The 15,923-nt window shown below is 41.7% G+C and overlaps 2 protein-coding genes and 2 non-coding genes across 4 annotated transcripts; 2 read left to right on the top strand and 2 right to left on the bottom strand.

Annotated features, from left to right (window-relative positions):
• Positions 1-241: 241 nt before the first annotated feature.
• LOC128718573 (SET and MYND domain-containing protein 4-like) lies at positions 242-5,847 on the bottom strand. The gene is given in 2 exon segments (XM_053812194.1): positions 242-252; positions 4,194-5,847. Coding segments are annotated over 2 exon segments (1,665 nt in total).
• Trnav-aac (transfer RNA valine (anticodon AAC)) lies at positions 2,042-2,114 on the top strand. Its single transcript has one exon. It is a non-coding gene; the product is annotated as a tRNA-Val (tRNA).
• Positions 2,473-2,544, top strand: Trnah-gug (transfer RNA histidin (anticodon GUG)). The gene has a single exon. It is a non-coding gene; the product is annotated as a tRNA-His (tRNA).
• A 5,325-nt stretch (positions 5,848-11,172) lies between the features above and the next one.
• LOC128718572 (zinc finger protein 85-like) lies at positions 11,173-15,291 on the bottom strand. The gene is made up of 3 exons (XM_053812193.1): positions 15,257-15,291; positions 14,842-15,060; positions 11,173-11,989 (listed from the first exon to the last, which is right to left on the bottom strand). Exons 1-3 carry the CDS (start codon positions 15,289-15,291, stop codon positions 11,173-11,175), a joined length of 1,071 nt encoding a protein of 356 aa, XP_053668168.1.
• Positions 15,292-15,923: the final 632 nt, after the last annotated feature.

Raw genomic sequence — 15,923 nt, 5'->3', positions numbered from 1 at the left:
CACAGTCGGATCATTTCGCGAGGACACGCGCGCTGCACATAAGCGATTATTTATTTTCCAAATCTGATTTACAATTCTGCAGGGGAAGATGTTTGCTCTGGAGGTTGAGTACTCGCTTGCCCGACCCGTCATTTATGTGAGAATTGTGTTCTTCCTATGTAATGCTCCAAACACATACGTTATTTGGAAAAAAAAGATGGACGAACGGCTCATTTCGCACTTGTCCATACATATACAGGTCCTACGACGGGTCTGTAAGGAGGGTGAGAACGATTAGTGATTTAGGAAAATTAGAAGGATTATGTATTTATCTCTTCTCTCCGATCCTCGGCGCGGCAGGAAGGCATCCATGACTGGTAATGGAGTAGTATGGACTACCTGATAAGGATCCTTCTCCTTCTGGTGCGTGAGAATAGTGAGACGCCAAGGAGGTCTTCGCGTGATGGAGAGTGAGAAGGAGGCAGCACAAACTACTAGGAGAAGCGAGATGACCACAGATAGAGATAACGTACCGCGCACGCGAAGAACAAGCGCATCCTGTTCCGTTTGGTGACGTCAATGCCATGCGCAACTGTTAATTGGCAACGACATACAGGAGATGGTGCGAGCGATGGAATGAAATGGACGAGATCTCATTCATCGGAAAAGCGATTGGCCAAATGCGAAGGAAAACAACACTCTAATCCCTGATTTTCCGATCTTCCGCTGCAGGAGGTCTCAGGGAGGAGGAACGTAAGTACATAAGCGAGGGAGGACTCGTAATGTTAGATAACGTATCTAAGCTTATCGCAGTGGTAGGCGGCCTTGGAGTCGCAGAAGGTAGTTTATGTGTTTGGCAAAACCTTATTAACCGATTAGTGAGATACCGACGGCAGAGGTGTTCCAAATCGCTTGAACTGATTTGATATGACGTGATCGATTCATTTTTCCTGGAAACGTAGTCAAAACCCGTCCAAAGGTGGCCCCAGTATGTATCGATTGCACATTAGCAAATAAAAGTGATTGACTCGAGGATTCTCTGGAGGTCTTCCATCGTCCATTCGAACCTTTCAGCTACCTCCAATCAACGCTAATAGAAAACACAATCCACCCGGTAAATCCCACATGGTACCGTGAAAGATTAAGACAAACATCGAACCGAGCCGAGTGGCGTGTTTATGTTGCAGGATGTGGCGTATCGTCTGGTTGCAATTTGGCCGCAAGCCACTTCCTGCTGTAACGTATGACGGTAGCTCGTTGATCCTTTGGCCAATATGGATGTGAGTCCTGGTTGCACGAGGATGTAGAAAAACAACAGTTTATAATTAAATTTAAACTGCCTCGCAGTTGTTTTTCTTCCGTCAATCGGCTCCGAGGGATGGCGATAGAACAAAACCTCGCAGAAAAAAGGACGAAATAGACACAACATGGCGTTGGTAAGGCAGTTTGGTTATATTTCAGCAGTATGAAACAACAGGGAGATTCGTGATAGGCCCTGTGTTCTTCTTGAACCGTCAATCAACTAGGAAAGGAGTCAATATTTAAAAAAACCTCGCCAGCAACAACCATCAGCTTGTTTACAATTAATTTGCAAAGTTGGTTCAACTTCATGAGAAATGGATGTGTCGAAGAATACTGTTTTACATTTAAAGCATTTTTAAGAACATTTTGCATCGTGCCAATTGGACAAAATCGGACATAAAATCGAGCGAATCCGACATATTGCGTCAAGTGTATGTTTGGATGATGATATGAACACGGAATGGGATTAAAGTCACACATTACCTCCGTATATGGACACAATTATCGTAATGAGTCGTGAACATAATCAGTAACCAATCAACTGGACCACCGATTGCCCTGTGGGTCAAGTTTCCCATTCATTGACCGGTTAAAGGGTATTATCGAATATTCCGTTGATTTATTAATGTGTACTTCCATGTTGTACCTCACGTACGACGAATGCATTTGCCGCCATGCTCTGGTAACGTTGTTCAACGAGCTGACCGGTCAACGCTGCAGTGTGGTTTAGGGAAATTTATTCGTCCAGAGAACAACAGATGTTTCCGTGGTGTAGTGGTTATCACATCCGCCTAACACGCGGAAGGCCCCCGGTTCGATCCCGGGCGGAAACAAACTGGAACCTCATTTTGATCACCATCTTTTGGATCTTTATCTGTTGAAATCAATATTGTGTGACTGTTTTATGATATCAAATGAAGTTGTTGTTGTTGATTGTAAATATCGGTACACTCACTCGGGTCAGTGACTGCGGAATGATCTCATTTCTCTGAATCGCATCGAACAATGCTCTCACCCCACCCTGAATGAGCCGTTGTTTCATGTTTCTCCATTCACTTGGTTACGGGGACTTGGGTGTACTTTCACTCGAATTGACCAGAGGAAAATCCCGCTCACTTTATGCCCCAGTTTTGGTGGGTTGATTCGAGCTTGATCGTGCTTTTCTGTAACTCGTTCAACCCACCGTCTGTAGCCGTGATCGTCTAGTGGTTAGGACCCTACGTTGTGGCCGTAGTAACCCAGGTTCGAATCCTGGTCACGGCAGTGCGAATGAGAGGGGGAGAAAGAATGCTCAAATTCCCAAGCCCCTCCCAAGAACACTGTCACGGAAGACGGAGAAACTAGTTTTTTTTCTATAAAACTCAATATTATAAAGCATTGAGTATGAAGTTATTGAAATTGTAACTTATACACTACCAGGCCGAACCTCCAAAAATCAATTGTACAGAAAGCAAAAGAATTTTTCAAGGCATAAATAACCAATCATAATCACTGTAAACATTGAAGGTGTTGGCTGTCGAACACAAACGTAATTGATAATGCATTTCAAATAGCATTTCCTATTTGAGCGAAACTGACCATTAAATGTCCATGAATGGTCAAGACTGTCAACAATTAGTAGACGGGTTCGATAGCCCTGGGAGAGGATTAGATAGCTAGTAGTCACTTGTGGGTGCTCCTGATCGCTTCACGTTCAGTAGTGTTGGTAGACGAGAACAAATTGTGCAGACCAACGAATTACCGACGATCGAGCTTTTTCGAATCATAGCCATATTTGAGCAGGCAGGAAGATGTACAGGATAGGGACTGATAAAAAGGACGAGCTAGCGTTCTGGGAGATTATTTCGCAATCTGATAAAGATAAGACATGAATTTTAGCACGTCTGGACGGATGCTTTAAATGCTCTGAGTATTGATATATTGATCTGTTCTCGCGTTGCAAGTAATAATGACCGAAGGGGGAAAGAAGTTTCAGGAAGTTAATTTTCAAAACATAGAATGAAAATTCTCTGAATAGTGATGAGCCCCAAGAATATTGCCAGAAAAAAACAAACTGACATGGAAGTTTCAAAGGTCAACTAGTGTTAATTATCCTAGCACTATGTCATGCGTATGCAAGTTTGGTAGAAGAATCTTTATCTTCGTTTGTCACACAATTTTAAACGCGCGCTGTTACCATGATCCTATACTTCTGCGTTTGGTCTAGTTTAACAAGAGGCGAGTGCGAATTCCATTTAATTCCAGTTTATTAGGATAGTAAAGTTAAATTTGGTAACCCATTGTAATAAGGTCGTATAATTTGTTACATCAATATTGGAATATTAGTACATGATATTCAATATTTTGTATAAAATGCAGTTAGAATATTATATGATAAGAAAACGTAAGAAAGAAAATATATTTAATACGAGAGCAAATGTTCGGCGGAAAGTAAAGAACAAAAGAGATATACGAATATGTACGAAATGTTTTTACCTCCTGATTAGCTCCTATTTTGAAGTAAAAACGATTTTTGTGATGTAGAAGAACATTCGAAGTATGAAATTCAAGTAAATATTCTACTTCTTGTTGTTGATTGTTAGTTTGAATTTGACAAAAAGAATTAGCAAGTTCATTAATAAAAAAAAAGAAACAGTCCCAATAGGAACACATTTTTTGGCGCGCCTTATTGAAATGTTAAGGATTGCAATACTTCCAAAACTTTGGAAGTTTTGATGTGTAACTATATAATATTTGAAAGCAGCGTTCAAATTGCACCTGACTATGGCATACTTCAAAATCGGGATACTTGCTTGCTTTGCTCTGCAAACACGTCCCGAACACCGACATGAAGTTAGTGGTCTTTTCTACATCATGTGACTCTAGTTCATGAAGTGTCTTGCACCATTTTATGATGTTTTCTAAGGAAATACCCATATCCGGAAGCTTCTCCAGTTTAGGATAGTCGTTCACGCATGCTTCACAGGCGCACCGAAAATTGAACATATTCTGCAATGAAGTTTGTCTGTCCTCCAGATCATTCTTCAAGTGATGCCGCCTAAGAGATATAAAAAAAAATGAATACCATAACATAGTGACGAATATAAACACCTTGTAATTTTTAACAACTTACTCATAGTTGTCGAATAGTTGGCCTCCTCCAGCTATTGGACGAATCACAACGACAGCACAGCGTCCATCACGCAAAGTGATGCGCTTCACATTAGGTGCACAAGAATGGTTCAACATGCCGATCAATGGAAAGCAACCCGTTGCGTATCCCTCACTATCGTTACACATATTCTCTATCTTGTAGTCCATGAAACATAGCCATTGTCGATTGCATTGGGCGATTTGCAGATGGCGCAGGATCAGATCAAACAGCAGCTTCGCTGTGTTGGTATCCACGGCACAAATCGATCCCAGCTCGGTTCTTTCCAACACCAGCTGATGTACGATAGTTGCGAAGAATATTGTAAAGGCCAGATCTTTACGTCGGCGTAGCTGCTGGTTCGTTGTTAGCACGTACACTGTGTCGTATATATCCTTTGGTGTAACCGCTTTCCAGTCCATTGAAAACGCGTTAACTCCCGCTTCATTCAAGCCATCCAGATGCACTTTCAATTTCTGTACATCGTGATCGAAGGCAGCGATCGCCAAAGCAATAGCGCGTATTGCAATCACGGGAACATCTCCGGAAATTCGCCACATGTCTCGAATGATCGCACACTCATAGCGATGGTACTGTTGGTACGCTTTGCTCAAACATTCCTCCGAACAGTACATAGCCAGGGAACATCCTTCACAAGGAATCAGTGTAAAAATCTTTTCTTCATAGCAATAGGCACACCGAACGTAGCGAAGCAAGTCGTCCAACACCGTAACGAACGGTTTATCGATCATCACGCAATCACCGACGTTTAAGCGATGATTAGTCACCACATGCCGACCGTATTGATCATTCCTTTGCAGCTGTAAGTATTTTGCAACCTGCGGCATATTCTCATGCGCATCGTAGCTTAACTTGAGCTGCCGCTCTGCTTGCTCATGCGTACGCCTGGCTGGCGCCTGATCTTTCTTTGCTTTCTTCGATGCTTTTTCCAGTGCTAGCTTAGCATCCTTTGCGCGTTCCTTAAGCTTTCCTGCCAGTAGCTCGGGATAGTTTGATTCCCGAGCGAGACGAATATTTTCCAAGCAATCCTCATACTGGCGAAGCTCCAGACAGATCTTTGACCGGTTACCATACGCTAGTGCTCTTTCCTTCGATCCCTTTTCCGAGTAGGTAATGCTCTCGTTGTAATATTTAATGGCTTCAATATAACGCTTTACACGCGGATGAAACATTTTATTGCCCAAGTTCCGCAGCTCAACCGCTTTTGCGTTATTCTTCACATCTTTGCGCAGAACTAACTTTTCGCAGTAGGGAAAATCACGCAGATATTGTTTTATTTCGCGAGTAATAAAAACACTCTCTGCATCTTGGTTAGACATGCTTGCATTAGCTAAGCCGAGAGCAATCTGTTCATCCCACAGCGATTCGAAAAGATCTTTAATGCCGCAATGCGGATCCTTGAGTGCGTGAGACATTGCGGTGAAATAGCTGATGTGTTAACGCAAGGGAAGCTATATTTAACATTGGATTCACTATTTTAACAGTAATACGACATACTTACGATATTCCGTAGCTTGGAAACAGTGCAATATATTGCAGAATTAACTATGTGTACTGGTATTACTCAGAAGAAACGAAGTTTCCTGTGATGACACACGAGGAAATGAAAGCTGTTGCAAACACGCACGCACATATCTTCCTACCCTGATGACAACCTGTACAGTTTGACAGCTTCGCTTGGGGCAAATTAATCACAGGAGATTTATTGCTTATAATAATCTGACATCAGTACTGGAGAAAAAAAACTATGAAATGTGCTTAGAAATCTGCAATAGACACCGGAAACGTTATAAAACTTTAAACTGTAATAAAACTTCCAATATCACCTTAAAATAACTTGTTAACGGCTTGTTTTGTCAATTAACAAGACTAACGGCCGATTTTTCAAACGATATCCAAGATGGCTGTGACGTTTGATTGCGGCCGATGGATCAAAACGGCAAACGTTTACCGCCTCATTTGATCAAATCTTCCATCAGTAGTGAAGGCGAAAATTGCGTAGGTTTGTGTATTAAATATTTGCACCGTGTTTTTTTAATTGTTCCCGTATATTTTGCATTAAACCTGCAGAAAACTTCCCTTTCTTCATAGTTTGAGTGTCGTGCAAAAAGAAAAATTGTGTTGTCGCCCGGTGTCGTATGAGGGCAATAGTTCACGGACCGCCGGTTTCCATATTCGATCAAAGCACCATAGAAAGGCTAAAATCTATGATTTTATCACCGGAACTCCCCATATAACGTATGTTTTTTGTTGGTCTGAACATTGGCGAACGTATTTTCGTTGAATGTATTACCTATTGCTTTTCATATCTATCTTTCGTCAAACAAAACACAACGATCTTTTCAGTCCGATTGTAAAACCCAGGTGCCAGCGTGCAGAAAACTGTCCTTTTTTCAAGTAAAAATGAGATGATCCACACTTAAAAGCTAATCCTCAATTTCATGGTGTGCAGCTAATCAAACAACCCCATGGCAATATGCGGCTGTAAATGGCCCTAAACCAACCGAAAGAAGACCGGTTGCCGCCAATTAAGCAATCATCATGTAGCCACGAAAATGCAATAGTAAGATCACCATGCAACCTCCGTGCACCGTTTGCACAAATCTGTGCAACAAAAGAGTACGAAATCGTTTGCAAAAGATGCATTTGGAGGATCAATTTTCCGACAGAAGTACCTTCATGGGAAGCAATCTGTGGTTACCACTTCAGGCAAGAGTTGATTCAGCTGTTGTGTATTTCGATGCACCTCCGAATGAGTGGCAAAAGGACCAACGTAGGGACAGGATCGCCGTAGGTTCTTCCTTTTTCCTTGGTGAGCCTATTTCGTTGCCGAACGAACAATCGGAAGAAGTCGTTATTCGAATTAATTGATGTGTAAATAGTGGAGAAACATAATCCGGGGTACGAGAGTGTGTTTGAGTAGGCTGTGTGATTAAGGTCACAGTGAGTGCGAGAACAGCTTTTTTCGGTCGTTAAAGTGTTCCTCGTTTGGAAGTACGATAGGTAACGCGCGCTTGGATTGGATAGAGTGAATTAAAGTTTCCAGACGAATGTACTGTTGGTGGGAGATGGTGAACCATTTAAGATGATCCAATTTATTCTTGGAAGAATTAACAAAGGTAAGTACACCAACATGCATTTTACTTCTTGGTACCATTAATTCGAAGATGTTAGCATTTGTATATTTGTTATGGTGTTCCTTAATGATTTTCTACCGTAGCTAGCTAGTTAAATCACGGGAGTCCGAAGGAAAGGTCTGCAATGGTTTTGATATCGATCTTGTCAAGTGCAGTTCGGCACCGCTACTACTATAAGCCTATACTAGAGCTTGATGCTTGCCATTTGGATAATGATTTAATCTCAAATTTACTCTTACAGCATCCAGACAGTTACAGGTATTATTTTAGTCACTTCATAAAGATATCCATTAGGAAATGATTTAACACGCACCATTTGTCACCCCCGTTTTAATGTGGTATTTTCTTAACACCCCTATTAACTACCGGCGGCAATGTGCAGTGTGTCACAAAATGAGAAACATAGCCTGAAGGCTTTACAGCGTCTAGTCCGGAGCAGGAACCAGTAAGCTCTTTACGCGTTATCAAAGTGACAAAAACAATCCCACATCCCGGTGGTGAAGAGAATTGCACGTGTCCGGCCCTTCGCGTTGTGGCCAACACCTTGGTTAGAACTTGATCTGTATAACTTTTCCCAATACCTTCGGCGCTTAATTGACCGCAAACAACCGCTTATCAAGCTTTAAAATGTGGAGCAAATATTCATTGTTATTCATTGATAAGGCTCCCTCAACCATGGGAAATATTTCGAGACGAGTCGCCAAGCAAAATAAATTAATGTTATAAGGTAAAGGAACAATTCTTTTAACATAGAAATAATTCTAAAGGAACTCTGTTGGCTTCAGATACAGCAATACAGGCAGTCCCCGAGATACGCGGCTTTTGGAAATTTGACAGCTGAGTTAGTTTATAGTACAAAATCAATGCAAAAAGGTAAAAAACTGGTCGCAAATACCTTGCTCTGTCATATAAAACATTTGTTTTATTTTGTTGCAGAATGCAGAGAAGGAGGTCAACTAGGTAACTTTTAAGTATAAACGTGTGGCGACCAGAGCATCGTAATTAGCCACGACACGAAAAAGCGCTACCTAGGCAAAAAAGAGTGAACTAAACAAATTGCTAGTTGGGAAGTTTTGCCTGGACAAGACGAATACGATGAGTTCTTTGTTCCTAGGTAAACCCAAACTAGACAACCGGTGAAGCTAGGACAATAGGACAGGAAATCGAAACGAATATGTCAAGGAAAACAAAAGAACACATACCAAAACATACCGATAAAAATTGGTAAAAAAACGGCACCATGTCCGTACCAAAAATCAGTTATCGTTCAGCACTCCGACGAGGAGTTTCCGTCCAATCGTCGATCGAACACCGCAGTAGTAAAGCAATGGTTCCGCTGTGCACGGTATCCAACAACCAGGAAGGATCAATAAAAGTAGGACCCAACTCCGGTTGGAAACCCTAAAAACGATTTTACTCCTGGATTCGACTTACGCGGAAATTCCAACCGAATTATAGCGATTTGCTATAATAGCGTATCTCGGGGTCTGCTTGTATATTAGTACCATCAACCATCATCTATATTTCACAATTGAAGCTCATTAAGAATGCCGGCGATTAATGCATTCAGATTTTTGTTTATGAAAAGTTAATAAAAAAGTTTATTTGTTTTGGAAAGGTTATTTTATAAAAAAAGTAATTCTGGTTTCAATTAGCTTTTAAAATTATAATTTGTTTACGAAAATGCCACGTTATGAATCACGTAACGGTTTTACCCACTGTAACCAACAAAGCGCTTAAAATGTCAATTCTAATTAAGATTATGAAACTTGGAACTTAAATCGGTATTGTTTAAACCCCTTCGATTAAAATGAGCATGATGACGTTGGGTAGACGCCATTGATTAAACGAACGATGCAATTAATTTCCATTCATGTCCAAGGGGAGAAATATACCAATCAGAGCAGTACGAAAAAAAACGTTAATGTTCTGTACCAAAAATGGGTTCAATTACTTTGTTATGGAGTACAGTGTCCCCCGTCTAGCATTTCTTTCCGACCAAATTCACAGCATAATTGGGTGGTAACACTGAGGGTAATGATTGTGACGACAAGGGTCACACAGTCAGTGACGGGATTATATGCCACGCCCGACTGCCTTTAAGCTGGTTCGACATGGTTCCGATGGAGTTGAACAACCGTGACTGTTGCTCCGAATTCCAATCACCATGACCGTTTACGGGACGTATTAAAATTTGCATCCAACCGTCGTATCATGGTTCGGTTTGGTCGAGGGTTCCCCCCCCCCCGTTATTGTTATTTGAATATTTGCCAATATACGTTTTGCAAATGGCGTCGAATTATGAGTTATGGAATAGGGATGAGCATTACGATGAAAGGAAATTAAGGGGTTGTAGAGGAAGACACGATAGTAATCCCCCAGTATAGTTTAGAATCATTTATGGAACACAAAATCATATCAGTTAAATTTGACACGGCGACGGCAACGGCGACGTTTATGTACCAATATATATATTTTTTTATATCTATGATGCAAATCGATATGAAAATGGATGATGCAAACAAAAAAAGAACAAACCCCCGCTTTGAGGTTCATATTACCGACCCGATTTTCGAGCGCATCCTATGAAAACATTCCCGAAGCGGATCACTTTGCATGCATAATTTTGTGAGATTTAAAGAAAAAAAAAACACAACATGGCTTCTTTCTTCCTTGTTAAGCGATTTTTTTAGGCATGTAAAGGTTGTGCAGTGGAATGGAAAAGAAAAACCATCAAAAATAATCCAACGTTGATTTGCTTTTCTTAGATAAAAGCTTTTTTCTCGCAGTGTTTGTACTGTAGAACTCAATGTGATAAAAGTAACAGAGATTTACGTCCTCTTAAATCCCTGGAGTAGCTGAAACGTAGCACCGTGACTTTAAGCAGGGCTTGTAAATGTCCGTAAACGTCTTCGGAAGGATGTTATTTAATGTATTGTGCGTTTCCTTTGTAAACATGTTCGAGGTCATTTTTTGATGATTGTCTCATCACAAAAGGAATGGGAAGGAATTATTTCCTGTGCAGTCTGTCTCTTCAAATGTTTACCTTGCAATCAAGGACTCGAATGAACAATCATATTCCGGAGATAGCGTGCTGCGGGCGTTTTGGGTGTTTGACAATAGCATGAAACTGTCATAAGAGTGGACATTAGCTGTTTACTTATTTAATTTAGCTAACGATGCAAAATAAATGTTTCCGGGTTCTATAATATACCATTCGCTAAATTGTATGTCTCTTCTTGTTGTAGGTACTCGCCTAAATTCTCATACCTTCTGAAGAGTAACTTCAAGTTAAACTAAGGATCTATGAAAAGCAAATGGCTCATGGGGTATGTAACAAAGTACTTTGAAGTAATTGGTGTTCACTTTAATTTATCTTATTTTTCCATTTAATTAAGCATAAATCCTTTAAAATACGTTTCAGTGATGTGTCTAAAATGATGTAAAACATAAAAATTATTTCAAAACACTATCGATAACATTTACACAAACACGTGTCTATTTATTGTCCAAATCAAATCAAACATTCGACAATGTCCCATATAGGACCGCTTAGTCACCTGTTGCATAGTCCCATCTTGGCTCTTGTTACCACATCCACACCTAACAACACGTAGTTTCCGTTCTAGTCACAGAAAAGGCCACCGTATCCATCTGGTGGCCAAGAATGCGTTCCCGTTCATGACACTTCCGATGCTTCGCCAGTGCATTGGACTGGATGAAAGTTTTCGAACAATCGGGACACTTGTGGGGTCGCAATCCACTGTGGATGAGCGTGTGCCGTAGTAGGTCATACCGTTCCTTGAAGGCTTTCGAGCATACCTCACACTCGTGCGGTCGTTCGTCGCTGTGCGTCTTCCGGTGGCGCACAAGGACGTGCTTTTCGGCGAACGTTTTTCCGCACAGATCACACGCGAAAGGTCGTTCGTTGGCGTGACTGAGGACATGTGTCTTGAGGGCGTGCAAACGGACAAACTGTTTTCCACAAAGATTGCAACAATGTGGCCGTTCCGTCCGATGAAGCAGCCGATGGCTCGACAGGGCACTGGGCTGTGTGAAGACTCGTCCACACGTTTCACACCGCAGACTGGGTCCTCTTTGGTCATGCAGCTTCTTGTGTGCGGACAGTGTGGATGAGAGTCGGAACGCTTTGGGACATTCGGCGCACTGGAAAGGCTTTTCGTCCGTATGTCGTCGCAGGTGTTGGTCGAGCGTAGATCGACACGGGAAGTGTTTGTTACAGTGAGGACATGGTCGGAGATTGTTGTTATCACACGGATTCGAATCCCTGGAGCACATGTCTGGCGGAACAATTGAAGAATGGCCCTTGTACAGGGTCTCCGTTTCACTGGCCTCCTTTAGCATGGCGGGAGTTAGTTCATCACAGTCCACGGAGTTGTGAAGCTCGGACGTCGGAGTTCTGAAATTAGCACACACACACACAACATTAATCTCAACCGAAGTCACAGTTAAACGTCACTTTTCTAGTGCAGATGCCGTCGGAAGATGGAATTCCTTGAGCAATACCTTCAGATGGTCGTGTATCTAAATCTAACCGCAAACAAGAGCTATCTGTGGCGAACTAAACACAGCCAATCTCTCGCCAGAACTAATCGAATCTCATCTGCGGGAGATGTGAGCGCCATCAACCGGTGTTCCGTTTGAGTCCTTTTGTTGTCGTCCTGCTTTCGACAAGTACAGAGCACTGATTGGTCCTTCGCGCAACAAAATGGCAACGCCCCTTTGGAAATGCTTTTTTCTTCCGTTCTGTGCCAAATGCTAGCCAGAGGAAAAGTGTGGAAATGGGGGTCGTTTGATAGATGCAAGGGAAAAAGGCTCTGGAGCAACCTTGGATATAATAAATTACCGCCGTGGATTGCTTCTGTATGGGATTTCTATTGTTTTTAGACATAATTGAGTATGCTAGAACTTCCAGCTGCTATTGATTAGCACGGAAACGGTGCATCTGACCGTAATGGTCGCCTTAAATTATGCAATGATCGCTACATTTCCGCATCATTCGATTATTAAATCGTGTTCCAATGCACGTCGAGTCGGAAAATGAAGCTGATGTGTATTTAGCACAAACTTTCCGTCACGGAACATTTCCGGATAGCGTCTAACCCTTCGCAATGGACACTTTGAAAGGGGGACATACCGTTGGAGAACTTCATAAATCATGCAGTACCGCAGTTCCAACGCATATTTCCATTTGTTTCACTGACTGTCAAACAGCGCGACTACCTTTTTCACGGTTTCTTCCGGATTGTGCCTATGCAAATAGCGATAATTAGCAAGCGAGTAATTGTTTGCCTTTGTCCTGCGCTCATTAAATATGCTTCGTAAAGATCACGCGAAAAGCGGAAAAAGAAGGCTTCTTGCATCGACTTCATTCCATCTTTTCTTAATGTTCCGAGCCACAAATGTTTGAGTTTTTGTGCGTTCGGTTGAACGAAAGTTTCATTTAATGCGAAAGTAACACTCTGTGTTTCGCACGTTTTTTAACGGAAGACCTTCGCTGATATATATATATATATTGCACTAAACTGTATGGCTTCCGAGAGTTTCCTCGCGTAGATTGGATTGAATCGTTAATATGGAAGATAGAAATGCGAAACAAATTGATTTGAAGTAAAACGGAAAATATTTTGGTCTTATTTAACCACACCATAAGTTGAAATAATTGAAAAACTCCTTAAAGTAAGAGGAAACCTACTTACAATTGCTTTAAACATTGCAATTGTACATACAATTGTAGCATCTTGAAGGTTATAGTAAATATGTGATATTCGTCGTCCAGTCAAGCCTACTCGCTATTAGCAGGTTCCATTCCAATTTAATTCAAACTTCTCCAGGCTAATCAAACATCTTTCGATAGGGCAAACAGCCAATCTATCAATTTTTCAGAAACAAAGCGTTATATGTTCCTCATTCGAGTCATTAAACATTTATCAATGTCTCAAACTTTGTCCTACTGTTCCGATTGTTACATTCATACATCACAGAAGGTTCAATGTAAAGCCCGTGAAGGAAACGTCGGCCATCGGTTTATCCGTTTTGGAAACGGTTCAGTGGAGATCGAGATTGAGTTCGGGGAAGTTGTGCGAAAGTTTACAATGTTGCTCTTTCCTGGAGTTTTGTGTTTCAACGAGCAAATAGATTCCGATCGACCCCGTCCAGTGAGTGTTTCACAAGTCCAAACAACGTGACCCGGGAAGGAACTGGGATTACGGGAAGTACGGACAATAAACTTTTCGTCACACGTGTGTGTATTGGAGAGGTGTCGACAAGAAGCCTTTTCGGAAATTGACCTTCTTGCTAAAGTGGGTTCTCATTTATCCTGGATTAACGTTTAGATCTAACAATCTAAGAGTCTTTTGCCAGAGGTCTTGTTAAACGGTAGAATAATTGCTTGAATTTCTCTCACATTATCCAGTTTGTGAACCTTCAAATATCTTGCTGGTAGCCTAAGCAACATTTCTTAGCTCTGCTCGCGTGTAGAAAGTATTATTCTGTTTGAAAGGGGTTTTTCCGTTCTTTCCATGCAATGGATATCTCTATTCAATCTGGTATGAACCAGAGAATGAAAAACGTCCTTCAGCATCCTGCGCGTCATGTGCAGTTGAGCATCATTTACAGTTGGATACCTCTGCTATAATATGTGGTAGAATCGTGCATGTTTATGGATTCATCGGTTATTTTTATGCGTAATATCTGCGATGAAATAACTCACTACTTTCCATTCGAGATCACTTCATTACGTATTCATATCCCTAAATGAAGCCAATCAAGTTATAATTTGAATTCGGTCACTGCAAAAAGCGCTCTTCCAACACAATTGCCTAGCTCGTTCACAAAGAATGCACCTTCTGTGGAGAACGACACCACAGTGAAACTAATTCTAGTTGCTCGAATTGGATGCTGTACTGTGTTGACTTTAAGGAAGCCGTCTAATGTCAACAAAATGGAAACTATGAGAACCGTGTCAACAACCCAAAATGGAAGGACAAAAGCGTTCTCTGCATCTCCAACGCCACAACTCATTTGTTAGACGCTAATCCGTACCTGTTTGCGTAACTAACAAATAGTTTACTGCAAATAGAAATACTCCCAACCACGTCGTGCGTTTGCCGATCCGGATTTATCAACCTCAAATGGTGCGAATGTAATGTCTTAATCCTTCTGTACGATATGCCCAAAGTGGGAACTGCTCCAAATCTAAAACCTTCCCCCAATGACGTCGTGTAGGTAAGGAGCCGTTGGCATACTTACGTGCATTTGGAGGGTTTCCAACATGAAGATGAATGGACCACTGCGAGTTGCCTTGATGGATCGGAATCGGGTTGTTCAGGGTTTGTTGTGAGGCATTCCGCTGTTGGGCCCATGAGATCGTCCTCAGTGTGCGAGAGTATTGTACCGTAGCTTGATTCACTCAGTAGAATAGATTGGATGTCTATGTCCAGCTCTCGGTCTTCGGTGTGGAAGTTGAAGCTGTTTAGAGTGAGAAATAACGAAAGCAATTAGACCAATGCACAAACTTTAAAGGAAGAACTCGAAGTGATGTCGGGATAAACCAAATGTCACAAATAATACACTTCATTTTACGGGTCAGTTCCAAGGGTCTTCGATCATTACAAGGACAATTAGACGACGCACAATATTAAGATAGAAAAACTAATCTACTTACATGTCCATGATATCCCAGTCCATCATGACGTCCATTTGGCCTTGTGAGACGCTCGATTTGTACAATAACCTCGGAGTAGTGGGGAACTGAGCAGGAGTCTCGCGTCACAGAAGAGAGTTTTTTGATACAGATTCTTTTGTTGAAGTCACACACACACACGAAATCACATAAAAACACAAATGGGACCGGGAAATCGCTTGAAGGGATGTCGTTCAATGCAAGTTCAACACAATAAGGCGCTTTCTCAAGCCGTCCGTTGTGAAGTGCTTCCCAAAGGCGACGTCGGAAATGGTGGATAATTTGATCGTTTAGCACACAAAACAAACAATTAGAGACAAATTGTGTTCACAATTATCTGATTGCACATTGCGTTTAGCAGGACATCGTTCTCTGAAGAAGTTTGGGCAATTACGGAATGTCACTTTCCTTGAAGATCTCGCACAACAACTATTACATCTCTACGAATGGTATGGTTTTCCTTCACTCACAAGACTCCGATTCGCAACACAACTTCGTCGGTGGTGTCAACTCCAATTGCACCTATTCGATCCGACAGTTCGTTCAAAAGTGAGGCCAGCACAGTTCGACGCCATTCGAACAGCTCCTTCTCGGGATGGAATGGTCGAAGGGAAGTCCTTCCGCATACCTCGGCTGCTATGCCCTGGCG

Source organism: Anopheles marshallii, chromosome 2 (genome assembly GCF_943734725.1).
Source record: "Anopheles marshallii chromosome 2, idAnoMarsDA_429_01, whole genome shotgun sequence".
NCBI lineage: Eukaryota > Metazoa > Arthropoda > Insecta > Diptera > Culicidae > Anopheles > Anopheles marshallii.
Note: the sequence above shows the minus strand (reverse complement) of the source record. Positions and strands in the feature narration are given on the sequence as shown.